This window comes from Mastacembelus armatus, chromosome 15 (assembly GCF_900324485.2).
Source record: "Mastacembelus armatus chromosome 15, fMasArm1.2, whole genome shotgun sequence".
Taxonomy (NCBI): domain Eukaryota; kingdom Metazoa; phylum Chordata; class Actinopteri; order Synbranchiformes; family Mastacembelidae; genus Mastacembelus; species Mastacembelus armatus.
The window spans coordinates 12,437,505-12,464,441 of record NC_046647.1 but is presented as its reverse complement, the minus strand read 5'-3'; the positions used below and the strand labels follow the sequence as shown (position 1 = coordinate 12,464,441).

The 26,937-nt window shown below is 42.8% G+C and overlaps 1 protein-coding gene across 2 annotated transcripts in view; it reads left to right on the top strand.

Moving 5' to 3' along the window:
- The first annotated feature begins 157 nt into the window (after positions 1–157).
- Positions 158–26,937, top strand: part of slit1a (slit homolog 1a (Drosophila)) — an 81,690-nt gene continuing 54,910 nt past the window's right edge. For both annotated transcript variants that reach the window (XM_026309161.1, XM_026309160.1), the window contains exons 1-4: positions 158–759; positions 11,035–11,106; positions 13,404–13,475; positions 14,978–15,049. In XM_026309161.1, the coding sequence (XP_026164946.1) occupies positions 545–759; positions 11,035–11,106; positions 13,404–13,475; positions 14,978–15,049 (431 nt within the window). In that variant the 5' untranslated portion in view covers positions 158–544. The remainder of the gene's footprint in view (positions 760–11,034; positions 11,107–13,403; positions 13,476–14,977; positions 15,050–26,937) is intronic.

The window sequence follows — 26,937 nt, the reverse complement described above, 5'->3', positions numbered from 1 at the left end:
GGAGGGATAGGGGTGGAGTCGGGGGCTCTGCTATTTGTAGATCCATGTGATGGATGACTGGTGTGTGTATGCAAGAGAGAGAGAGAAAGAGACTGGCTTTTTTTTTTTCTTTCTGTGCTTTCCTTATTCCCTCTCTCTTCATACAAGGAGAGCAGTGCGAGGCTGAATGAGAGGAGGACGTAGACGTGCGCAGACCAGAGCACAGCAACTCCACAAAGACAACAGAGAAGAGTTTGCACGGACAAATTAAGGAGGAAAGAAATCAGCTTTTTTTTTTTAACATCAGCAAACTGGTGGATGTCAAACCTACATCAAAAGAAATCTAGAAGAACAGGAAGGATTTTTTTTTCTTCACAGTTAATAGGAAGTAATTAGCATTTGTAGTAGTTTTGGTTTTTTTTTTTTGTTTTGTTTTTTTTTTTTTGCACCACCAAAAAAATAATTCTTACAGGATTTGTGAGGTGTAGCAGGTCTGCTGTTTTTTGCAGGGAAGCAGGTGGAAAGATAGAAATAGGGGTTTGCAGAAGAACAGGCTGAGGTGGTGATGAACATGCCCGTTAGAGGTAGCTGTTGTGGGGCAGGCAGGAGCAGGCTTGCCGAACAGCTGCTCTGGATGTGGGTGGTGATGCTCTCTGCCCTGCTCATGGGCAGTGCCAGTGCCTGCCCGGCCCTGTGTACCTGCAGCGGCACCACAGTAGACTGCCATGGACTGGGTCTCAAAACCATGCCAAGGAATATCCCCCGCAACACTGAAAGACTGTGAGTACCATCTGTACTCTACCTCCTTGTGTTTGTGGTGTGAAACTCCCTGAATGTGTCCCTCTGTCTTTTCTCAGTTTCTCATCTCCCTCCTTGCTACATAGTAGTAGAGCACATGACTTTGCTCAGACTGAGAGAGAACAATAGCCCTGTCTGTAAACGTGTGTGTGTGTTTGTGTGTGTGTGTATGTCAGTCAGTCACTCACTGGCATTCCAGTCAGGTATAAATAGGCATGAGGGACTGGAAAGAGCATGATGTGTGCCTTTCACACGTGTCCAGAATTTCCTTACCTGCTTGTTTAGCCTCTTGCTGATTTTTTTTTTTTTTTTTTTTTCTTTTCTTCTAAATTCTAAAATCATACAAATGGAATCTGATTTTTGTTCCAATTTTTTTTTTTATTATGACATGATTTTAGATTTTAAAAAGTTTGTCTTATAGTTTAAATTTTAGATTGTTGTTGAACAGAATCCAATTTTCTGTCTGGTTCTTTTTTGTTTAGGAATGTGTTTTCCTCACCCAAATCTTCAGTCCTGTGTGTGTGTGTGTGTGTGTGTGTGTGTGTATCTTTAGTTCTCTTCTTCCCCTTCTCCCCCTTTTTTTCTCTTTGCTCCTCTCCAAGGCCGAAGACTCCCCTCTCCCCTGTGCTGTTGCCCCTGAACACTCACTCCACAAATCGTTAAATCATGTAGAAAATTAAGCAAATCTGCTACTTAAGTATGTCTTGCATGAGAATCACGTAGCTGTCTTGTTAAACAGAAGGAGAGGGGAGAGGTGAAGGCAGACGCCGGCTTGCAGCATGGAGTTTCTCTGTCTTTTCTGACATTCCTCTGAAATATTCATCAGTAAATCAGAAGTGAGGAGTGCAAGGCGAAATAGATTGTTCAATTTCAGCTTTTATAATATCAGTCTTGAATAAAACATGTTTTGGGAGCAGAGGAGAGAAAGCCTGTGTCAGAGGCAGCATTAGCATAGTGGGAGCTGGCTGCATATTTTATGCTTTTCATATTTAATTTCTAAGAACACATTTTTTTTGGCTTAGCAGGCTAAGCTGCATGTTATTTCCAGGTTGCTTATGCACACATGCTGATTCAACATTGAAGCAGTGAGGAAACGTGGTCATTTTGTGGTTTCCTTTTACATGAATGGCCATTCATATGCCCTGCCCCTCTGTTCAAGAGCATTTTTGTTTTAAAAGTTGTTTGTGCATTCATAGGTCACGTCCAGCAGAGGATTTTATCGTTGTAGCATCTCAGGATATGTTTGAGCATATGTGGTCTCACTGCATTTTAAACCTGATGGATATAAAGGTCACATGTAATTTATTCCATGGCTTTTCTTTTGGCGTGCGTGGTGCATGTATCAGCTGTTTGTGTAGGTTATGTGGACGATAGCTGGTCCCCACAGAGAGGTTCTGCTTAACAATAGAGACTCTCCTCTTTTACAGGCCGTTATATTGGGTGATTCATCAAGGTGATGATGTGAGTCAACGCAGTCCACCCTGCCCCACACGATGGTCCCATGTGCATAGTTGGATATATGTGTATCTATTTGGAAAAATGTGTGTTCATATGAATGAAATTGTGCAACCCCTACTGGGGTCAAAGATGATTAATAACGAAGTCATGTTTTAGATGCTTGTTCTCAGAGTTGGTGGTCTTTGTAGATATATATTTTTTAAATTAATAAATATTTCAAGTGTGTAAACTTGCGTCATGTTTTTGGAAGGAGGAGGTGTAGGATTAGTGTCAGGAAGGAAACCAGATGCTGACTACATGAAGCTAAAAAGTAGAAGCGGTTGCACTTCATTTATTAGGCTTTATGTTCAGAGTGGTCTGTGTAAATTCATATGTATCTGTTTGCACTGATGTACACATGGTGATGCTTTGGGAAGAGTGTGTTTGTGTCTGTGTGTGTGGTTTAGGGTGAAAGTGTGTTTTTGCAGGGTAGTGTGTGTGTATGGAGGGTGTTGAGACAGACAGCAGAATCCCATTTGCACTTGTCAGTGTGGGTTTGGATCAGGTCTGACCCCTGTGCTCTTCAGACCAAAGCCTGTAATGAGACTGTGAGCGCCACGTGTTAATATCACACCCTTTCTTGTACGGACCACCAGCCGCTCCCTCCCCCTCTGTTTCCTCTTCGTATCCATCCTCTCACACCTCTTCCATGCCTCTCTTTTCCCTTGTCTCTTTTTTATTCATCTGCTGTGGCAAAGTATCACATTAACATGCTAAACAGTTTCAAATTAGACTAAACCGAGAGAAGAATAAGCATTTGTAAGCTGATTAAAGTGACTCTAGTGATGATTTTAGGTGGACAGGTATTGACCAAACCTGCAGTTTTTCTTTTTATCGTCCTAACAGCCCTGCTGCTTAGATTGTCTAAACTGTGAATGAGATCATTTGCCGAAGGGGAGAATGTTTAGTGTGTAAATGTGTGTGTGTACCGTCATTGTATTGATGATGTCATTTCTTTGCCAGAAAATACCCTGTGTTGTGATTCAGGGGCATGTTGGAGCTCCTCCAGAGAAGAGGAGATGGAGGCTGCACACCATATGTGTGTGTGTTTGTCTATCTGCTTAAATGCGTGCCTATATAAATCTGATGTTCGCTTGTGTTCGTTCATAAACTCGAGCATGTGCGCCCTTATGTGTGTGTGAATGCATGCACAGAATAAGTAATGTCAGATGAAAACACATGAGGTTTAGAGGTAGTTAAATATGGAGGGCTCTCTTGCTTCGATAACCATGTTCATGTATTTAGGGGTTGGATGTAGGAGGTCTGTGCGCGCGCGCGTGTGTGTGTGTGCGTGCATGCGTGCGCGCGCACATGCGTGTGCATGCGTGTGTGCGTGTGCGTGCGTGTGTGTGTACATATGCAAGGGAATGCCTGAGGGGATTTTGGCACCAGCACATAGCTGGTACGACTGACAGTTCACCGGCCACCTGATCCATAATTTGCCCTGACAAGACTGAACACAGCTTGCCCACTACCTGCCAGCTCTGGCTTTGAGACTAAAGTGGAAGAAGCAACATGTAAAAAGACAAAGATGTTGGGTGAAACTAGGGGGGTTGAACACAGGATGTGAACGTGAGGCTGGCACAGAAACTGAGGTGGTAATCACTGATGAAGGATTACTGTGCAGGGGAGTGAAGAGACTCGTAACTCAACCACAAAGCAAATGAATGAGTAAAATAATTTATGCTATTTTTGTAAGAGGCTAAATAGGTCTAGCCCAGAGGCAGACTGAATTTCATTCAGGAACTTTTAACAGTCTAATATATCCGTCCTCATTGCTGGTAATCCCGGGAGGAGTTGAATGAAGATCATTCAGAGAATGTTTGTGCTCACTGTAGGATTTTGAAATTTCAGGCCTGGGAATCAGTCCGTTAATTTACTGCCTGTGCACCACAGCTGTAGTTTTTTTTTGTTTTGTTTTGTTTTTTTTCTCCCGAGTACTGAGATAGACCCATCTCTCTCCCTCTCTCTAGCTGTCTGTTGAGTTTTAGTATATTGTGAGCAGTTGTGTGAGTCTTCTGCTTGGCAAAGCTGTGACATTATAAGAACTGTGTGCCACATTTTCCCCTGTGCTGTGCTGTTCCTCAACTAGTTTTAATAATGAATTAATTGTTTCAGACAGTTTTCATGATTAAAAGTCAAGCATTTGATTGTTTCAGCTTTTCAGGTAAGAGAAATTGCTGATTATTTTGGGGCGTTTTAGACTGTGGGCCAGAGATCTGTGGGTCAAAAAAATATATTTCCTTAGGTATTGGGATGTGCAGTCTCACCTGCTGTCCAATCTTTTAATAGCCCAAAAAAAATTGATTAACAAAGAAAATGAACAGAATAAATATTGAAGATAATTGATTGCAACCTTATGTGAAAATGCATTATTTTTTTTTAAGCACCTACTGTGACTCTAAATTCCCTTGAGGTGCAGTGGCCTTCTCTCCTGATGAGCTACATTATGGAATTGTTTCATTGGAGTCATGAGAGCTAAGAAATGACCTAATCAATGTGATGTGTGTGCATGTCAAAGAACACCGTCCACATACAATGTGCACTTTTTTTTTTTTTTTTTTTTTTTTTTACTTTCTGTCTGACATGCTTATATATGATATGCATGTGCACATGCGTGATTGCTTTGCATGCCTATATAAGAGCGGCTGCATCTCAGCAGACCATGAAAATCAAATTTGGAGAATCCACCTGGATCACCTTTCATCTTTAAGAAGTCCATCTTTGCTTTTAGTCAGTAGAATGTTGGCAATGGAGAGCGAAGTGTGTGTATGTGTCTGTGGATGGGGGTGTGTGTGCATTTGCGTGTAGCATTAGATAATCCGGATGGTTTTGATGTGATACAAGTTTGAGAGGAAATTATGGGCAGCATTCCAAAATGCAAAAGGCGCTTGAGATAATCATTGGTCTGCAACCATATCAGTGCTGTGTGCAGTGCATCGTGAAGTGTGCTCTGCCTTATGGCAAGTTAGTCATGCTTCATTTTTAATAAGAAGAAACCAAACAAAAGAAATATCAAAAATAATCCAATGGCAGAATCATTCCAAGTATTTTACAATTAGTGTGAAATTAAAAGAATGTGCACTCCTGGTAGTTGTTTTCAGTATCAGTTAACCTATTAGTCAATTAATTATTTTGTCTATAAAATATTAGAATCTATAGGTGCACTATAAAAGTTTTGTTTTGCCCTGACCAACTGGGTAAACTATAACATATAACAAAACCCAGAAGCAAATCCTCGCATCTTTGTAACTGAAAGCAGTCGCTGTTTTGCATTTTATTATTGAAAAATGACTTAAATACTGTGGAACAACTCTTTATTCTTAGGGATCAATGGACGGATTCAAACACACTTGCAACATCCATCAAATTACCAGTCATAAGTGCACATCTGTCAGGCAAACGTCTTCTCTGCCTTCCGCGTGGATTAACTGAAACTTAGTAGATGTGGCAGAGCAGATGTTTTGTCCATATGATCCACTTTGCAGTCAAAGTACACATTCATACAGCCTAAATGCCTTCATGCATTACTCAAAGCCACAACAGAACCTCCACGTCTGTCACTGAACAAACTACAGCTACAGTATAAACCATGAAAGGCCCTTTGGTCTCTGCTTCGACTGGAGCCCCGTGTGTGTTCTTTTTCTGGTCTGTGTCAATAACAATAACACACACTGGAGCAGATGGTTAATTGATTCGCTTCGTCCAGAGAGAGTGCCATAAGTTTGAGTGTCTGTGTGCTGCTTTACTTCTTTGTCTTTTCCCCGGCTTCTTCCTTTCCTAGATGTTCTTGTCATCTGTCTAGTTTGTGCTTACAGCAGCATCTTAAACGCTGATAAAACAGCCTGTGTCTCCTTGTCAAGGTTGTCGTGGCATCGTGAAGTCCAGGTAAAAACAGCAGAAAGAATCTTGGGATTGGGTCCCTAACTTTTGCCTGTAAGTGTTGATAAAATGAGGGAGGCTCTGTGAGGTGCAGGCCCTACATGGGTCAAGGCTGTGACAAAGGGTTGTGTGTGTGTGTGTGTGTGTGTGTGTGTGTGTCTGGGCAATACATGTGTGGTGCCAGATGTTTACCTTTCCTATCAGTAATCTTGATCTTGGAGCCTGAATGAGCAGGATGAAAACTGTAAATAGCCCTTGAGGAACCCTGGAGCCAGGAAAACAGTGCTGAATACACATGCACATTTAGATGCTCACTGACCCCCACTCCCTTCCCAGCCCCACACACAAACACACACTAAAAATGTATAGTTGAGGGCCTTAACTGCTTGTCTGATAGCCACATTTCAGTGTAGATGGAGTGTTTTGTTCGAGCTGAGCAGAAATCTGACCTCTTGTGTGGACAGAAGTGTTCCAGTCGGGTTTGAGAGTGTGTTATTTTGGTCATGGTGGTCTGCTTTCTCTCTCACTCTTTCTTTCACTTACTCAGTCTCTCTATTCGGGTTATTGTGAGCCTAAGATGGTACTGCCTGATCCTGTAGTCTGTTGGACCAACTGACATGTAGGTTACTTTCACCTCATAGTCTACCAGCCACCAAAACCTCATCTCTCCACTGACATTTCCCAGGCAGCCCGTCAACTCTTCACAGCCCCCCAGCTGCTCGAAACACTCCACCACACTTCTCCACTCCGTCGCTTTCAGGCAGCTAACAACACTGTCAGAGCAGCTCTGTCTTCTCTCTGTCTCTCAGTAACTCTATCTTTTTACACTTTTTTTTTCCACCTGCGTGTTTCACGGCTGTCACATCCATATGTTGTTGTAAGTCCAGGAAAACTTCATGCTTACGCAGCCTGTCAACCTGTTCAGTTCATTCATTAAGGAAAGTGCCTGCTGGCTTGGTAAAATAGCGTTATCAGTGTGTGTTTTTGGTTATCCATCCACACTTGAGGCTGTACAGGACCTCAGGTCTGTGGTTATCAGATTGTTTTCACAGCGAGGAGTCTGGACTGCACTGTGCCAACAATCCTCAATCAGCTGGTTTCTGTCTTCCCTGCCAGGCTAAAGCTGCTCAGAACAAATGGCCCCGTGGTGATCACAGCAGTGATACAGAATACACAGCAAAAAAGGCCATTTTAATAAGGCATTTAAATCTAAATCCAAAGAGGAAGGGGGCGAGAGTGTATTATAAAAATATTATTTTCAACTTCTGAAATTCTCTCATTAGTCTACTAGTCATGTTTGCAAAACTTGCAACCCTGGCTTCATTATATCTTTTCCTGCTTCATTTTTGCTACAGCCTGAGTAGGTTTTGCATTGCCAATTGTTTTGTAGCTGCAGGCATAAGCATATTAAACTGAATCTTGGTTCCAGGATGGCCCACTGTGAGTCACATCTAACCCCAGCGTTGGTACAGCTTCCTGTGCATGACAGAAAAAGAGTGTGACCACAACATTTTCAGCACTGTACTAAGCCTGGAGTCTAAAGTGTGGCAGCAATTTAGCTAAAAGAATGTTGTGCAAAATTGCAGAGATGTATGAGCTTTAAATAGAGTAGTCTGCTTTATTCTGCCTTGTTTTAAGTAACTGACTCATCATTTTAACTTGTTTGCTTGCCCACACTGTCCCACTGTGTCTGTAGTTCTACAGTGTTTCTGCATAAATCGATTAAGTTGGTGAAAAGCTGTACAGCCAACAGTAGTTTTTCTTGTGATCAGTAGGTTCTTTTGCTCTGGCCAGCTCCCATCAGAAAACAACTGCTGTTCCCACGGGTGCTGTTGTGCACATGTGGATGTTTGTATCTGTGTGAGTTTATCTGAAGACAAGCCCTGTTGAGCCATTGTGTTTGCCTATCCTCCCTATAGTCTAGTGGTTTCACTTCATGTAATGTTGTTCAATGTACACCAGGTCCCCCCTCAGCTGAGGCACCCCAGCAGCTGGCAGAAATAAACATAATGGGTTTTCAGCATTGTAGCAGTGCTCGGAGCCTCTTTGAATTATAGAGATGTGGAGTGGTGGAGCATAGCGGTCACATGTCCACCCAGGGGATAGTGCACCAGCATCAATCAACCTGGGACGGAGGAAGAAGGAGGATCAGATAGTGATGTCATAAATCCATTTGCTCTCCAGGGTTGCTTTCCGAGTGTGTCAGCACTGGGAATCCTTATCGAGTTTCCAGAGGATGGAATGGATTTGACTGAAGCAGCTGGAGGTTGAAACCCTTTCCTGTAGGAACTGGGAGTGATACCTAATAATTTCAGTAATACAGCAGTACTGTAATGTGAACATCCACACAAAATCTGTTCTGCAAAACATCTGTCTGTGAAAGTGCCTTTGCTGCTGTGCCAAAAGGCGTTGCTCCCTTTTGATTTTAAAAGAAAATAGAAATGACTGATATTGTAGCTAATAAACAGCAGATTTTTCTTTGAGCCACTGCCACCATATATTACTTTGGCATAAAGTGCCATTGTTTAGACATGGAATCAATGCCAGCATCCCTGATTCCAGACTCCAGACTATATGCATGGTCTGGAGATGATATTCTACTGCGTATCTGTATTAAAACTATGGGTTCACATATATTTGTTCATCCATGCAGAACGTGCCACCAAAGTCCACTGTCTGTCAACTATTATACCAATACTGTGTGTGTGTGCACGCAAATGCAAAAGTTACTTTCCGGTCTAAAGCTGATGTGAATCCCAGCTACTTTCCATCAACCAGAGCATCCTTGCAGACAAGGGAGTAACTTGGCAAATTTCCCCAGAGACAGAATATTCCACTGGGTCAGCAGACATAATCAAATGGGTCAAACACCAGAAGCTACAGCACTATATAAGGCCAGTGTACTCTTATCATAAAGTGAAGTCTTCTTAGGAGCAGTTTCATGTTTATGAAAAATGCATGCTTGAAATAGTGGTTTTCATAAATGTGGAATTTACAGCTCAGCATACTAGTCGACTGCAGAAGGTCAAGTCAATATGCGAAACTCATCTATCCTTGAAGTAGAGGAGCTCCAGTGGGAAATTTACTTGTGCAATTTTCAAGGACCTGATTGTCACCTTTGTGATTTCAAGGACTTGAAAACACTGTTTGGTTTCTGTTCGAAAATGCCAACGTAAAAGGTCAGAATAAGTTAAAAACAGTGTGCATCCTGACTAGCTTAAACATCATAGGATGATGGTGGCATTTGAGCATTGCCTAAATGTCACAGCATTACTGAACAGGTGCACTGCTGATATCGTTTTTAAGATGGACAGTTACAGCAGGATCAAGCAACATCCTCTGAAGGCATTTCCATGAACATTAAATTTAGTTCTGTAGCCAGAGAACATTTTGAGATCTTGTTGCATAATGGCCTTGATTAACTCTGGAGTATACACACAAAGTATGGCATGTCTCTTATTACAGGATAAAACAATACTTTCTTGCTACAGGAGAAAAGTGTGGTTTCACTTGTTTATGTGTGAGTCATTTTTCCACATATTCCCCTTCACTTTAACCATCTTTTTCCTGCTCTTCCATCTTTCTCCTTTTTAACGTCCTCTGTGTGTCGTCAGCAATGGCCACCCCGAAGATAAGAGATTGAGATTAAGAGTGTGTGTATGTATCTGCCTATCTGCGTAAGCACCTGTAATGAGCACCACATGTGTCTGTATCAGAGCCCAGGCTAATGAAGCACAGTCCATTATTTATTTCCTGTGGTCCTTTCCTTTGGCCTGTCAATGCACATGTGTGTACACACACACACACACACACCATCTGTCTATAATGACCATTCTCTCTCATGCTGCATAGCGCTACAATCCCTGGAGTGGTCATTAGATGAGAGAAAGCGAGTGGCTGAGAAAGAGACAGGTTTCAGCGTAGATTTGGAACATGTATTTTGTTTGTGCTTTGGGGTGCAGGGTTTGGGAGGTTTGGGAGGTCAGGGAATCAGGGTAGAGCGGGTCCAAAATGCTCAGCAAGTCCAGTAGCACAGACAAACTCTGCATAAATCTGTTTCTCTCACTACCTGGGTGGCTTGTGGGGTATGCGTGCTTTGCCTGTTTTTCTTTCTTTCTGTCATGAGAATACAATCTGCTGCTTATATTAAATGTTGTGCAGCAACAAAGAACAGTACAAACCTTTCTTACTTTAGCAGAAGTAACTGAATGCACTGAGGGTGAGGCAGTCAAGTTCAACATGTTGGCATTAGTCATCAAATGCCAACATTTGATGACATAATGCATTTTCTTCTACAGTTTTGTCTTCTTTTCTTTTGCAGTGATGGCCAGCTCTCAGCAGGGAGCCTGCTCCCATTTTATCCGCAACACTTAGCTTTCTGGCCTTGAGGCCCTACCCAAATCCCCTCTGCTGGCTCCTGCTAATCCCCACCAGTGGTAGAGGGACATGGCAGACACCATGAGAGGGGGGTTGTGGGTGTTGGAGGGCTTCAATAGAAAGACAAATAGGCAGCTCAAATGTGTTTTCCATTTTAATAGGACTTCTTAATATCTCCCAGTGGTTTTAGAATTGAGTGTGAGCTTCTTTTTCTGATTCTATCCAGCAATATATGTTACATTAAACCCACAAAGACATTCTCAGCATATATTACATCATTAGTATGCTTCAGCAAACAGCTTGAGGCACTGTGTATGCAACATGCGTGCCTGAAATGTGTGTGTGTGTGTGTTGCAAAGCACCAAATAATAACTTGACTCCAGTATCTGTAGAAAAAGATGCCCTGATGCCACCATTTACTCCTTTAGTCATCAGGCTGAACAAGTCCAGAGGGAGAATATAGATTAATTATTCATTTATATTTATGTTTCTGTCTTGCAGGGAGCTGAACGGGAATAACCTTACCCGCATCACCAAGAGTGACTTTGCTGGGCTCAAGTACCTTCGAGTTCTGTAAGTACTTCACTTCATGTTTATGTGTGATCATGAGACGTTTGCATGTGTATCTGCGGTGCATGCCGCTGTCTAAGTTTATCTATTCATGCATACCTAACCTTACAGCCCACAAGTTGTACAGACTTGCTGCTCAAATTAGCATAAACCCAGTGAAGTGGAGATGCTTCTGTCAAGAGTCCTACTCCAGAGTGCATTAACCTACTGCATGATGGCAGCTAATGATGTAATGGACTTCTCTCTCACTGTAAATCTGTCTGTTATAGTAGCACTTACTGTCCCTTAGACACACACACACACACACACACACTCACTTGCCCTGTGTTCCCACACATCAACATGTAATGTGTACACAAGCAGCAGTCCTACATAGGCTCTCAACACAATTAACACATTCAGGTGAAGTTACCGAGTCAGTCTGTGCTGAAATTAAACAGCACTTGAGACTTCAGGTAATAAACCAGTTGTAAAAGTGTGAGTAGCAAGCAGTGAGTCTTGCCATATAGGTGTTAAAACACTGCTGAAGGGGAAGCTGTGTAGACTTGAACATGTTTTAAATGTAACACGACCTGCGCATAATTCCAACTACCAGCAGAGCCCGACTATTTTTTTAAGCCTCATCATTACCCGCCCATCCCCCTGTTCTACATTTCTTTTCCTCGCTTGTTCCCACCGCTCCTTGTCCCCTCTCGTCTTCCAATGCCTGGCTCCCTTTCCGCACCACCTTCCACCCCCACGTGTAGGTTAAATGCTTTCATGTCACCAGCTTGTCACTAGCAAGTATGAAGGAACTAGTTCCTTGCAGGGGTACTAAAGCCAAAACTTCGAGTATTGTACTACCACCACCGCCGCCGGTGTGCTGCACACATGCACACAGACACACAGTGCTTGATTTCTGAAATGTATACAGCTGTATACACAATGCACGATTAAAAGGTTTTAGGTGTGTGGCATGTCTGTGTGTGCAACCAGAAAAACAAAATCTGTCTCTGTGTATTCGGGGGTGACCTCTGTGGGGCATCAGCCAAAAGACTAACAGCAGGTTGACCTCTGACCCCTGGGCAACCCTCAGAAGGAGCCAAACAGGAACAGAGGTTTATCTTTACTGTCAGCTGTCATCAATTCTGTCAGTCTACAATCAACACAGCTGATTTATCTGTGACTGGGTGCTCAGTTGGTCTAAATCACTACTGTGTGCATGTGTATGTAATGAAACGCAGAATAATAGAGGAACAATCTGGGAATAAACTATATAGAAAGAGTTCACACAAACTGAGGGTTACACACCCTCAGGATGAATGTGAAAAAGTTTTTTTTCAATTCAGAAGTACACATCATGATCCCCCCCCACTTCCATCTAAATTCATGAGAAAGAGATCGGAGGTGAATTGCACTTTTCTCTCTGTGTTTATGGAGCGCGAACAGTGATTAGCATTTATATTCGATGGGGCGGAAGCCCAGACTGCTGAGTTGCAGTGCAGTGTGGCCTCATAGGAGACATGAGAGGTTGCCTTCAACACAGAACAGTTGTATACGTAATGAAGGAAAGCTCTTGTTGCTTTTAAAGCTTCTGAATGCTTTTCTCTCCTTCCCAACCTTGTGTTATTGTAAGACTTCCAAAACCATCCAAGCCTCTTTTTTTGTGTGCGTTAGCTTTGGCAGTGTAGGTGAGGAAAGGATGTGTTCCTGCTTGTGTCTGTGTACTGTAAGTTTGTGTGTATGTTTGTTTGTGTATGACTAATAGACTTGATGTAGTGCGAGCAGCTCTGACACTGTCCAGATAAGCAATCCAACATACATATACGGCATACTTTCCCTTGATTGTGCCAGTTGTAAAAAACCTTGGAGTCCATCTCAGTTTCCCCTCTCGCACTTTCTGACCCCCTGTCTACCTTTCGTCTCGTCTGCCCCCAGCTGTTGCACCCAGTGGACCACACCAGAGCCTGAACCCACACTTTCTGAGCCACCTTGGAAACATTCCTGGCAGCTTTCCCTGCTTCTTTTGCCAAGATTCCACACTGTGCCCTCAGTCCACACCAGCGCCCTGTGTGTGCGTGCGTGTGTGTGCGCGCGCGTGTGTGTGCGTGTGTGTGTGTGTGTGTGTGTCTTTTTGTTTGTCTGTGAGTGAGAGACAGAATTTATTGCACCCAGCTTAAATATACATAACTTGCCACCCAGACCCCAAGGCCTCCTATACTTTGGTGAAGCCTAAGCGACCGTCTGAAAACTCGTAAAAAATCCATAGCCACACTGTATCATGTCATTTCTAAGGTTTTCTTTCTGTCCTGTCTTTGTAGGCAGCTAATGGAGAATCACATTACTGTGATCGAGCGTGGGGCTTTTGATGACATGAAGGAGCTGGAGAGACTGTAAGTACCACCTTTGTAGATGTGCTGACTAAGAAACAACACATTTTTATTTATTTATTTTAAACTTCAACTTCAAAATAAAAAATCCACCCATCTACTGATTTGTATTCACCTCTTATATTAGTTGAGTGTAATGAGCCTAACAGGAGGAACTGACCATAAGTGGTGTATCAAGTGTGGCCCACTTCCCCTTCATTCCATTATGGTCAGATGGTGCTGAGAAGGGTCCAGGAAGGGCTGGGAGTTTTTTTTTATTTATTGGCTTTCCTTGACAAGAATGCCCTCAGTGGGATATGTGGGCTTATTCGGCCTCCCCCACCACAGACCCTGACTCATCTGGACAGCACCAGGACTCCTCAACAGCTTGTAAACTGTCTGGGAAAACACACAGACAAACACAGTCAACCACATCTCAACCAGCTCATTAGCAAATCAATAGTGCTACCCAAATGGAAACCTGCACAACAGATGACTATATGGACACATGCTGTCATGCACACATAGTGGTTAACTTAGAAAAGACTTTCCCCTGATTGAAAAACCCACATTAACAATTTACATTACCAAGCTCGAGGCCATGTACAGCTTGCCTCCCCTCCTTCATATTCAAACACTGGGTAGACATATTCATGTGCCAGACCAATGTGGAAATTAAGCGGCTCATTTCTCTAATGTTTAAATGCCACTAACCCAACAGCAGGTACAGTTCAGTGTGAACGGAGCGTCAGCAGACCATTAATACCCATTACATACTAAATCTCCACCTCAGCTGGCCAAGCACTCTTCTTCGTGTATTCAGTGAGTGGCACAGGTCCCAACATCTGTCCGAGTGTGTCTGAAGCGTGGCAACGACCTGCCTTTCAGATTTGCAGCTTCCTTGTGCCATAGTTGCTGCATTCACTACCATGTGTCTCCAGTGGGCCATTCAGGGGGAAGAGAGTTGTGGTTTCCAACAGATTAGCAACAGTCTGTTCCTCATTGACTTAATTGTTGTATTTGCATAAAGCCTGCCAGTCTTGGACGTTAGTTGTTTGACATGGAGTCTATTGCCAACCACCATTCCTGCCATTGTTTCCTCGGGCTTGTATAGACACAACCATTCCTCTTGATTTTATTTAGAAATGTCCTGTATTGATAGTTCCGCCCAGATAAAATCTGTTCATGTTCAGATAATTGGTGGATATTATTCACTTGTTTAAATGGAAATGTTCCTATTCTCTTACTCTGGGAAAGTCAGCAAAGCACTGCACTAGGTGCAGCAATGTAATTTGACTGTGCAGAGATAATTTACAGCTCTGTCTCCGACTAGCAGTTTAATTCCCCTGAACTTTAAGTTGGATATTTATGTGACATTCAGAACACACTGAAACACAATAGCCTGTGGCTAAGCCGATTCTACGGCAGCTAGTAGAAATTATTCACAGTCTACACACTCAAGGGCACACATGTATACACACAGACACACAAACTCACTTGTTGATCATATGTTTTCCCTGCCGCAGGCGGCTGAACCGTAATCAACTGCAGCAGCTTCCTGAGTTGTTGTTTCAGAAGAACCCTGCCCTGTCTCGACTGTAAGTACATTACCTTGTTTTTGTTTTTAGTTTAAATTGAGTATACGCTCACTTTTTTCTGTCAGTGAATGTATAATCTTTCTCTTATCTTCAATATACAATCAGGCAGTGTTGCTCAGAAATCTACTGTACTACAACTATATACTGCACCGCAGGGTTTTAAAAAATGTAATGAGGGATGGCTTTGGTTTGGTTTGGTTTGGTTGAAACACAAATTAAACAATCGAGTTTGCATATCAGACTGCATGCCAAGTCATCTGCAGTTCCTCTGGGCTAGTCTGTCTGCGAGAGAATCCACTGGGAACAGGCAGTTGGTGTGAGATTGAGACATGAACAAGAGGACATGTTTAACTTTGAACCCTGTTCCAGGTGGAAGAATGTCTGTTTCTTAATGAGGTCGTTTTATGTCACTGGTGCAGCCCCTAAAGACCACTTTGCCAATGGACTCAAATGCCTCCATCTTTTGAATGAAATGTGTCATAACAGTCTTTATTTGGTTTCCACTTGTTAAGAACTACATCCCATACTGTCATACACCCACACATCCTTACACTCATGCACCCCGTGCCAAGACGATCCCACAGTAACACTAAACTTTTATTCCCATCAGCAACAAGGCTGAGTGTTTTTTTTTTTTTTTCTTTCTTCAGGATAATCACTGTCCCTGTTGCTAGCTGATCACTCCAGCTCCCATTATTCCAGTTCAGATTATCTCGAGCATCTGGGAATAATGAAACAGTGGGATATGGAAAAATCATTTCCCTCCTTTCTATCCACATAGTGGTACAACTAACCCATGATCCCGGCCTCAGTCTTCCATCTGTTTATCTTGCGTTTGATGTTTAACACCATCTTGAATCTATCTGTCACTTCCTCTCAGTTATCTCCCCATGTCACCTATCATTACGCTAAAACCGAACCTGTGCAGTTTCAGCGCAGAGCCTCATGTTTTGGGACAAGGCTGACCTGCTTGTGGCTTGCTAACACTGAGCAGCACTGAGCTGCCTGTCCAGCTGGAACAGATGCAGAGCAGGCCGAGGCCTTCCAGACCTGCGGAGGGCCTTGAACAAGCGTGATTAGTCCATCTGGAGCAGCGGGTTCTGCCAACAGACAGAGGATTGTGCTAACACAGCTCCCCTCTTTCATCCTGTCTAACTTCACGCTCATTATTCTAAACCTAGCATTGGCTTTTCTGCCACATTCTGGAGAATGAGATTTTGTTTAACGTTGCTTAATCGATTTGCTATGTGTCTTTGTATACACTCATTTGTTCTTTCTCCCTGGCTGGATAAAAGAGAACCATAAAGGGCCTTGAAGCGTTTCAGGTGTGGTAGCGCCGTAGGTTTTTTTTTAACAGTTTAAACCAAATGGACAATCCAGGACCATGAAATTGAAACTAATGCAATTTTTATGGTGCCTGTGTTTGATTGACAGTTACAACTTTATGAACAACTTCTAGCGCTTGTTAAAAATTAGGGCTAGTACTGTGGGATTCGGAACAGCAGTAGAAGACAAAGGTTTTTCCTAATGTGTTTCTTAACTCCTAAGCGGTGTGTCTGGGCCACACCATGGGTTCTGATGTGGTTAGCTTACAGCCATGTCTCGCTCCCGCCAGCAGCTTTTAATGGACTTAAAAGATTCTCAGCTCCCAGTGGAAGACTTTTAGCTGCAAATTCATGTGTGCATTTGTGTGTGTTTATCTAAGGACTATAGAGAGCCAGACAGACAGAGAGAAAATCTAAGGCTGCGTATGTATTTGTGTGCGTCTCTTTCCAAGTGTTCACCAGCATTTGTTAGGGTCTGCTTTTATGACCCTAACAAGAATTATTTAATGCGAACGCCCACTGCCCTGAGGTGGAACACTAACCCAGATGGTTTCTCCCCTCTCCTCTCTGAGGCAGGAATAAATGCACCCTTCCCTTTTCTGTACTTTTTACCCTCTCTACTCTACTCTTTTTCTCTCTTTTTGTTCATTCTGGAGTGAGGGCTTGAGGAAAAGCCTGTATAACAAAGTGGCTATTTGTCTTAGACATCCTGCTGAGAGGACAAACAGAATGAAGATCGTAGGGGATGGAGTAGGGATAGCAGATGAGATCGTTGCCCTCATTAAACTTCAGCAAAAAAGTTAGCCGGACTAATAAAAGCCTGTGCGTTAAATGAGCAGCCCACTGTTGTTGTGGAGAGTTTTTAAACACTTGACTCCCATGCAGTCATTAAACTAACGGGATAATGAGTTTTCACTACAAAGGGAAGATAGAGAATTAATCCAAGTCTTCTTACTAGAGCACAATCTTGAAAAAAATAGCCCATTTGGTCTTGGCTGTTCTAAAATCTACAAATAGAACGAAAACATTAAAAATTGTAACTTTGGCTTTTGCAAAAACTGGTTGAAATTCAATAATATTACTTGTGTGTTTACAAAACTGAGTATTGGGATAGTTCATTTTTATTTTAGAGACCTCTGCCTCTACCTCTTTTTCTACACCCCCCACTCAACTCATGCCTGAGATACAAGAGACGCTAACACATGAGGGGCAGACTAGAAGCAAATGGACTTGATTAGAGATGATTAGAGGTAGTTAGAATTAGTTAAAGCTGCCTATGATGGATGGCACCAATGAGAAAGCATGGGAACAGTGGTACAGAGGTGACAGGCTACAGGGGCAGAACATCAGTGAACAATAACAGTGAAAATTGAGTTGCATTCATCACTGTTAATGACCTGTTGCCCCCAGCCCACCACCCCTGACTTCTCCTCATCCCACTTCCACTGCACTTCAGATCTGTAATCTACTCATCTGTGTCTGTAATTAGTGTCTTTTCGCTGTGGGAGAGCTGGAGGAAAGAAGGACCAGGGAACGGAGGAAAAAAGAGGCATAGGTGAGCAGTGTTGAAGGAGTGCAGAACAGTTAGCCTGATAGCTGGCCCCAGGGAACAGCATCTGGTTTGGGATCAGGATAGTGGGTTTGGGGCGGAGAAGGAAAAGGGGTATTTTGCGGTTTTTGATTACTGTGTTGCTTGTTGCTGCCACAAACAAATTCCTGCAACAACACAGGTTTGTTTGAAGGGGTGCTGCTTTCATTATTGGCCAAGATACTGTATTATGTTGGGTTGAGGGGATAGGTAGGAGAGGTTTTCTCTTGTTTATCTCCCCCGGGTGGTTTGGTGGAGAATCAGGTAGGAGGGAAAGGGTGTGGTTGTAACTGCACTATAGGGAAGCTGAGGAAACGCTGGCTCAGGATTTGGTGGGTGAGTGGTGGTGGTGGAGGGTTGGGGTGTCAACCTTCCTTAAGATCCTTTTTTCCATCATTCAATTTCATGTTAATGCTTGACGACAGGTATCCTGATATACACAAACCCTAACACGCACACTGAAACACTGCCTGGGTGACACCCATAAACTTGTGCACACACAAAGAGAGAAAGAAGAGGGGAAATGTAAATAGCACTAATTGTACACAAACACACCCAGAATTACACTATAATTATATCTCTGTGTACTAATGTGTGGATGGTGGGCATACATGAGGGATTACATTCTTTATATGAATTTGACTGTAGATAAAAGAGCAGTGTTGATATGGAGCTGCCTGTTCTGTATTTATGTTGGACTCATGTTGTGTTTTCTGTTTGTTGATCGCTCGATGCTTAGGGAACAGTATCTCGGTTTGAGAAGGAAGAATTGTTTGTGAGAAGGAGATCAAGAATAAATAATGTGGACTCTCATTAAGCCGATAAATCAGCTCTCTGTCACAGTTTTCCCACTTGTTTTGGACTCTTCAATATACATTATTTTTCTTTTTCCTTCGCTGCGGATTGATTGGCTTGTAAAGTCACTCTGGTGTTCCAAGACTTTTTGTTCCACAGAGCAAACAAATTAAGTCTTTCAAATTTAGATTTTTTTGTATATGACTGCATGAAAGTCAGTCAGAAAGTTTTTCCCCCCACCCTCCTGTTTTTGGATAATGCTGTGCTGTGTGTGTGCATGTGTGTCTGGCAGGCTGTTAATGGTCCAAAGCTGGTCTTGTCGTTTCCTTCTCTTTGTCTCTGCTGATGAATGACCTGCCTTGACGTGCTAGGTCTCTTTCTCTCTAAGAGGACCATTTGGGCCCCCGCTTGGCAGCAGTCCCTATGGAAACCCATCTTCATCATGAGGCTTCAATACCATCGATGGCAGAGATCCTGATTTCTTGACTGTGGTTTGTCTGACATTAAGTAAATACTGACAGGACAGACTTCAATTGGCTAACTTAACTTTAGACATTGTAAAAGTAAAATATCTACATGTCTGAGAGAAATTGGCTGCTTAAAGGGTCAGTTAGCAGTTTTTATTCACCAGAAACTGATATCTAGCCTTACAAAAAATTTTAGTTAAAGTTTTCCAGGTTTTGAGATAGCTGTCTTGGAGCTTTCTGGTGCTTACAACACTGAGCACTTTATCAGCAGCATCTCTTTCCAACCCACAGAACAATGTCAACAGTTTTTAGAGGGAATGTTTTCTTTGGTTTATCTGAAAACTGTTCACAGTGATGTCTGTGTATTATCCAGAGTGACAGGGACATTACAAAGGGATACAGCTGCCGAATTGCTAAATGTCATTTTTCAGTGTTGTAAGCAGCCTACTGCAAACTAAACTTAGTTTCCCTCTATCAAATTGGAGCCAAGGCGTACATCTCTGAGAAAGATCTCGCAAAAACCTAAATAAATGAACAATAACTTTTCATATTGCTTCATACTGTTAGAAGTGAAATTCAATAATATTACTTGTGTGTTTACAAAACTGAGTATTGGGATAGTTCATTTTTATTTTAGAGACCTCTGCTTTCTACCCCTTCTTCTACACCCCCCATTTGACTCATGCCTGAGATACAAGAGACGCTGTATGTATGTATGTTTTTTTTAATCTGGGTGAAATTACTTTTTAAGTTCTAACTCTTTAGATGCAGGGCTAGAGTTTAGGTTTTGCAGGAAAATGAAATACATGACCTGGCGGCCAAATGAAAAATACCAGGCAGGCCTTAACTCCTCGACCCTGCCCTGCTTCCTGCCCCTGTCCTTGTCGGCTGGTAAAAGTGGCTTTTATGGCTTGTCGCTGTTTTCTTTACGAGTCGGACAGTGTGTGAGAGAGAAATGCAGACCAAACCATGTGAGGAGAGCGGAAGCCAAAGGGGGTAATTTAAAAACCACTCCGCCATCTGAAATATTCACAACCGCAACACAAGGGGAGCAAGAGAGAAAGAAAAAGAGGACAAAAAAAATACAGACTGGAAAAGGGAGAAAGTGAAAGACGAGAGGTGAGACGGTTAGAGGTGCAAAAAGGAAGAGCAAAGATGTGGCAAAATCAGGATAGAAACTGCTGTTTTTATATTTACTAACGATTCCGTGTCCTTCCTCATGAATAATTGAACAGATGGATTGAGGCTTTTTAAATATTCACACTAAAGCGCTTGGCCTTTTTTGTGTATATGTGAGGGTGTCCAGTGTTTGGTACACACTGCTCTACATATCCGCACATACCAGCTCTGATGCTCTAAATACATGCACAAGCAAGCCTGCACACACACAAGTTCCTCTGCAGTGACCGTCCCAATCATACGCATGTGGTTACGTGTGTGTGTGTGTGTGTGCATGTTCACACTGGGGACTGGCCTGGTCATTATGAATTGATACGTCATGAATAAGACATCACAGTGTGGACTAGATCCGTCATGAGTATACACACACAGGGATTTCACTCACGGAGCTGCCGGAGGAGCCCTCGTCCTCCTCCTCTCTGTGTCGCTGCCGACAGTTTGCCTCTCTGACAGCTGGCTTTGCCTAGTCCAGATTGGAACTGACACACCCAGGAGAAAAGGCTGCCCTCATGTCCTCACACACATACAGACGCACACACACACACACACACACACACACTTTACCCATTGGAATTTTGAAGCAGGGACTCGAGGAATGCTGCAATCCCAGCCAGCAATAACAACCTATGTGGTGCTGGGTGGGTTGATCTGCTTATGGGAGTATGAACACATGCTTAGTGGACATGTGTGTGCATAATGGTTCTGTACAGTTGAGCAGCATGGAGTTTGAATGCAGCCATCAAAATGAGAAACACAGCTCATTCATCACAGCCATAATAGAGTGCAATCTCCCTGCGATAGGTGTTTCCCTCACTCAGTGCATCTGTCCATCTCGTTACGGTTCAGTTCAAGATCTGGGGTTTCAATCAAGGCTATCTGCTCTGGATCTTCACATGGAATTGTGTGAGGAGCATAGCAGGAAGACTACAGTATATATGAATGTGTAATCTCTCGTTATGAGCTGTTAGGGTCTGGGCTTGAGACTTTTGAGTTTAGTGTTGGAAGTAGCCCAAGCAGATCCAGACACAGCCTCTAATCCCATGGGTGGGTAGGGAAGAGAGAGAGGATTATCGAAAACTTTCCCAACAATTTCAAAACAGGAAGAAGCGGGAAACTTCACATACATGTGCTTGTGTTGCCTATCACACATGCTCAGCAAAGCCACACATGTACACTAAATGATTGTTCCCGCCCTGTGCTGCGGCCTCAGGCTCTGTCTCTGATTCTGAGATAAAAAACAAACAAGCAAACAAACAAACAAACTGTGGGGCAAATTATACCTTCACACACACACATCCGCAGATGCAATCACACAAATGCAATCACGCACACTTTCCCCAACCTCCTACTAACTTCCTTCTGTAGCAACCAATGCTCTGCGGGCCCTGGACTTGGGCCATTTACCTTTTCTGAGAGAGCGGAAGAGAAAGAAAGATTTGGGAGGTGGAATGGTTTAAAAAGAGCCCCATATTTTCTGAACGAGAGCTTATCCAATTCCTTGGGAAAAATGTGGTGTAATTGATGGAAAGAGATTTTTGGATTTTTAGTTGTGTGTGTATATATGTAATTATAGGCTTTAGATGCATCCCTTTATCCCCTGGAAGGAGAGACTTCAGTTGAACTCCTTCCTCTCCCCTGTGGCTATATTTCTGTGTGTTTGTATATGTGTGTGAAATCTGGGCTCTGTCTCCTCTGTGTCTGTGGTGAGCAGGTCCATTCTTAGGGCTTTATACTTAGCACACCTCCAGACTATTTGTTCTCAGGACTACACAGGCTTCAGAGTGTAGCAGCAGATCTTGGAGACTTTTGCTGTATAAAGACAAAAACCCTCGTGTGCCAGAAGCTATTGAGTTTAAAGTGGGGCAGGTTACTTGTGAAAGAAGCAAACTTGTGACAGGTTAGCTGGTTTGAATCTCAGCTCAATTTCAGCCAAAACAAGGCAACTTTTGTCTTTCTCCAGCAACTAAGCTTCTAATTGGCACAACTGCTGTTGTTCTGGGAAGCTTTCATGTATTATATATCGCTGAGCATGTTTAGATGTTTTGGATTTATGGCAAAGATAGTTTCATTCGACATTTTAAACAGACGATGATTAGTTATTAATTTTTAAAAATTACTCTGGCACAGATTACTCAGAATGGGTTTCATTTAGTATGAAACTGAATACACAGTGTTTAAAAAGTATTCTACATTTTTAAAGCAAAAAAGTTAAATGTTAAAATAAAAACTGCTAGTACAATATCTCTAATCAAGTTCTTTAAACCTCTGTATAACTATCCAACTCACCTTTTATACTTAGGCATTATGATGGCAACTCCAGCCTCAATAGATGAGCCAGTGCTGCAGACAGTGTCTTTGTAACATTAATGAGTCTGTCTTTTCTAAATAGGTCTCTTGCAGAAAGGCAATGTCAGCTCCCTAGTGCCTCAAATACATTAGGAGTTTGTTTTAATATCCCATAATAGTGCTTTAAGTCTGTTTCATAATCAATTTCTTTAAGTACCACTGCTACAAAAAGCAACTTCTATGCACTAATCAGACAGCACTGATCAAATATTAATTTGCATGTGCCTACATTTTCATAGTTTTGTAAATGATTCACCCATTGCTGTAAAATATATATCTAAATATTACAAAGCTCTAAATCAGAGGTCAACAGCCCGTCACATTTCAGTTCGAATATGCATTAAGGTGCAAAATAAAACACCAACAAACATCAGTTTTTCTACTGACCACCAGACACTCAATGAGACATTAAACTGATTTCTACAAGCAGCTGTTACTCTGAGGTATGTCAACACAAGAACAACACCTGGAAAGTGAAGTTTAAACACTCATCTATTTTGCTGGTTTTAAATCATGTGCCTCTGTGGATTGCACGCACTTCTCATCTGACTTCCATAGCAAACAAAAGACACTTGTCTGCTTAGGTAAGTGGACTGCCCACATTCCAGTAAAAAGACATATTGAACCATGCAATGTATAAAGGAAAAATTGAATTCTAGCACAAATGCCTGTTTCCAATATTGGCTCCCTATGACAACACTGTCCTGCTGGTATCACAGCATGAGGTAGTGATCTCATTAGCCCCAGAGTGTATGTGGCTGCCTACTGGGAAGATATTTTTTTGGTGAGAAACAGCATGTTGTTCTGTGCAGGGGGCATCTTTTCTTCTTTTCTTCTTAGCTTTGTATACAGTATAGCAGGAAATTGCTGGGGGATGGAATCGATTCCCCTTCCCCACTGTTTTGACTAGGAGTATGCTCTCACGTGCATACACACCCTCACACACACACATACACACACACACACACACACACACACACACACACACCTACCCCAACCCACATCACCCCACCCAAACAAAGCCAGATCTACTATGTGTGTGTGCTTACCTGTTGTGCATTGTAAATAGAGCAGCGCCTGCAGTCACACCAATCTGGCACCTCAGCGGAAGGAGAACATATCTGGGTATTGATTGAGAAAGGTGGAAACACAGAGACAGAAAGCACAGTTGGAAAGCAGAAAGGATTAAAGAGTTGTGAGCAGCAGTGAAGCAACAGTGGCAGAAGAGGAATACACACAGATATGTATATGGATAGATAGATAGATAGATAAACAGCTTTCCCCAAATCCCTTGTAGCATGGCAATTCAATTAAGTAAACAGAAGAATGAGAGGAGTGGGAAGAGGATAAAATGGGCTAGAGGGCAATACAAGGACCCATCAGTGCCTGGGAACCAGTAGAGATTGTGAGGATAGAGTGAGTGGGGTTGGTAGATAAGTCAAAAGAAAGAAAAAGAGGCAAAGAGAAGAAAGATTGGTCTCATCTGTAGACTTTGAAAGGATTCTCATCTCTTCTCATGTTAGTGGCCTTGCTGGGAGACAGAAACGGAGAGGGAGCCAGGGGCACCTGCAGTGGAGCATTAGCCAAAAGCCCCATTATCACTTCAAAGCTGGACTCTTCTGGAGGAAGCCTGACTGACACTGGGGCCCTAAGGAGGATGAAACACTGTGTAGAGATAGGAGTAGAAAGCCTCCTCCCACTGTCAGCTTTGCCCATTTTCTCTCTCTGATCCCACTGCCCCTTTTACTGCCCCTCGCTTCCTGTCATCTGCCTTGTCCTAACTATCTTATCACTTCCCTTTCCTCCTCGTCTATTACTTCCTCCCTGCGCCTTATCTGTACCTTTAACACCTGGGTGCCTGGATGGCAAGCACACTATGAGTTCTCTGTGTCTATTCCTCTTCCCTCCTGGCTGAATTTTTCCATCCTCCTTTGCTTATAAAAGGCCGGGTGCCTGCAGGCCCCGATGAGCCCCAGGCTGTGGTAACGAGTTTGCAGGTCCTTTCATGTGGAGATCAAGCCGACTGGCTGCAGGGGGTGTTGTTGGTCCTGGCGTTAGTGGAGTGGATGTTACCACCATTGGATTGTAGAATGGAAGTGTAGTAGGGCAACCTCATCTCAGACCTATACCAGGGATGCAGACAGTTCCCATGAAGTCAAAAGTTTTGGTGCCAGACACAGAGACACACAATACTGTCAAAGAAATCATTATGGTCTGTGTAAGTTATAGCATTCCTCTGTCTAATAGATTATCCCAGAGACCTTTCCTGATGTTTGCAGGCCATAGAAGGGCAGATACTTTAAGCAAGACAAATCTATAGGCCAGAAATCAATGGCTGACACACAAACTCATACATTTTCTATTACGCCGCTCTAAATGTCCGCTGTGTGTGTCAACACTTCATAAATTTGCCAACTGAATAAGTCCACAGACAAAAGAAGAGTGACACAGGGATATTTAAACTAAGTCTGATGCTGTTTGATTTGACATCGTCCAGAAGTAGTGTAGCCACTCCTTAAATCCTCCAAATCCAATGTTCGTGTGTGTTTATTAATCTGTAACACCTAGCAACACACCATTATTGCTCCCTCCCCCTGACACCTTAGCCCCACAGATGCGTATTACTTTTGATTAGATTAAGTCACTTTCCATCACAGTGTGTCTGCTAACAGTTATGCCTGCTAGGCTTGGAACTAATGATTATTAAGTGATTTAATAAGAAATGTGTAGAAAAAGACCATTACAATAACACTTACCCTGAGGTGACATCTTCAGATTGACTGACCAGTTGTTCTAAATCCAAATACATTAAATTTTCAGAGGTATAATACAGATAAAGTGCCTAATTCTAGTGCAAAATAAGTGTGTGTGTGTGTGTGTGTGTGTGTGTGTGTGTGTGTGTGTGTGTGTGTGTGTGTGTGTGTGTGTGTGTGTGTGTGTGTGTGTGTGTGTGTGTGTGTGTGCGTGTGTGTGTGTGTGTGTGTGTGTGCGTGCGTGTGTGTGTGTGTGTGTGTGTGTGTGAGAGTGTGTGTGTGTGAGAGTGTGAGAGTGTGTGAGCAATATACTGGGAGCTGAGGGGATATGCCCAGGTTCCACATCATAAAGCTGCTGTAAAAAGAGAGGAGGCCATTCATGGCTAACAAAGAGTTTTCACATGAACAAGCTAACACACTGGTGCAGCCCTCTGCACTTCCACCGCACACGTTTTACCTACTTTATTTCCCCTCTTTCCTCCCTCACCACTTTCACATAAGTTAACTGATAAAACTGCTTTGATTTTGGATTGTAGGGTGCACTAGAGTGTCAGTTTTAGGCAGAGAAGAGACCTTTCACAGGTGCTGCTTTTCCTGCCAGGAATTTTGGGAAGGGATAATAGCAGAACCCTAATCAAAGAAAAAAAAATGTGATAAATACCTCAGTGAAATTATTATAGCATGAGCCAGTTTTCTGGGTGGGTTTGTCTTTTTATAGTATCCAAATAGTTTCTATGGAGACTGAATTGGCAGTGTTGTTATGCTGCGTTTGGCCCCTCGGCAATCTCACCCTCATTCACCTTCCTACCTGTGTTTCTGGATTTAAAAAAAAAAAAGATGGTGATACATCTGTGTTAACACCCTCACTCCTCCAAGGACAGAAGGATGAGGGGCTCATAAGTCATAACACAAGTCAAGTGAAAGGTTTGGGATGTTGGTGTCAATAATGAAATTAGTTTCTCAGCCCATTGAAGGAATGTGGAAGTTGTCATTTTGCTGTAAGACTTGAGTTTGTCTGCGAAGATATTTTCAATGTTTGACAGGCGCTTTTGTTTTGAGAAAGGAAATATTTTATTTTTCAATGTTTCTTCTTTCCTGGCTTTACCTCTAGCCTCACCTCATACTTTGTGCAGATGAGAACAGGAGGGCGAGGTAGAAAAAAGGTAGAAGTCAAATTGTTTTGTTTTGTTTTGTTTTCTGAGTTGTGAGAGTGTGCTGCGCAGAGCAGAGCCGAATGGAGACGTCCTGCAGGGTTAGAGAAGCACAGCCTTGTTTCCCAGGCAGGCACCCTCTTTGTGACACGGTTTAGGATGTGTCCTAACACCATTCCCATCACCCCTCATCCCCTCCTCTCCCCACCACTGCTCCCATCCCTCCATCTCCAGAGAATAGCCTGCCCTTTGCTCAAGCCATTCCGTCTCCTTGGAGCTCATTG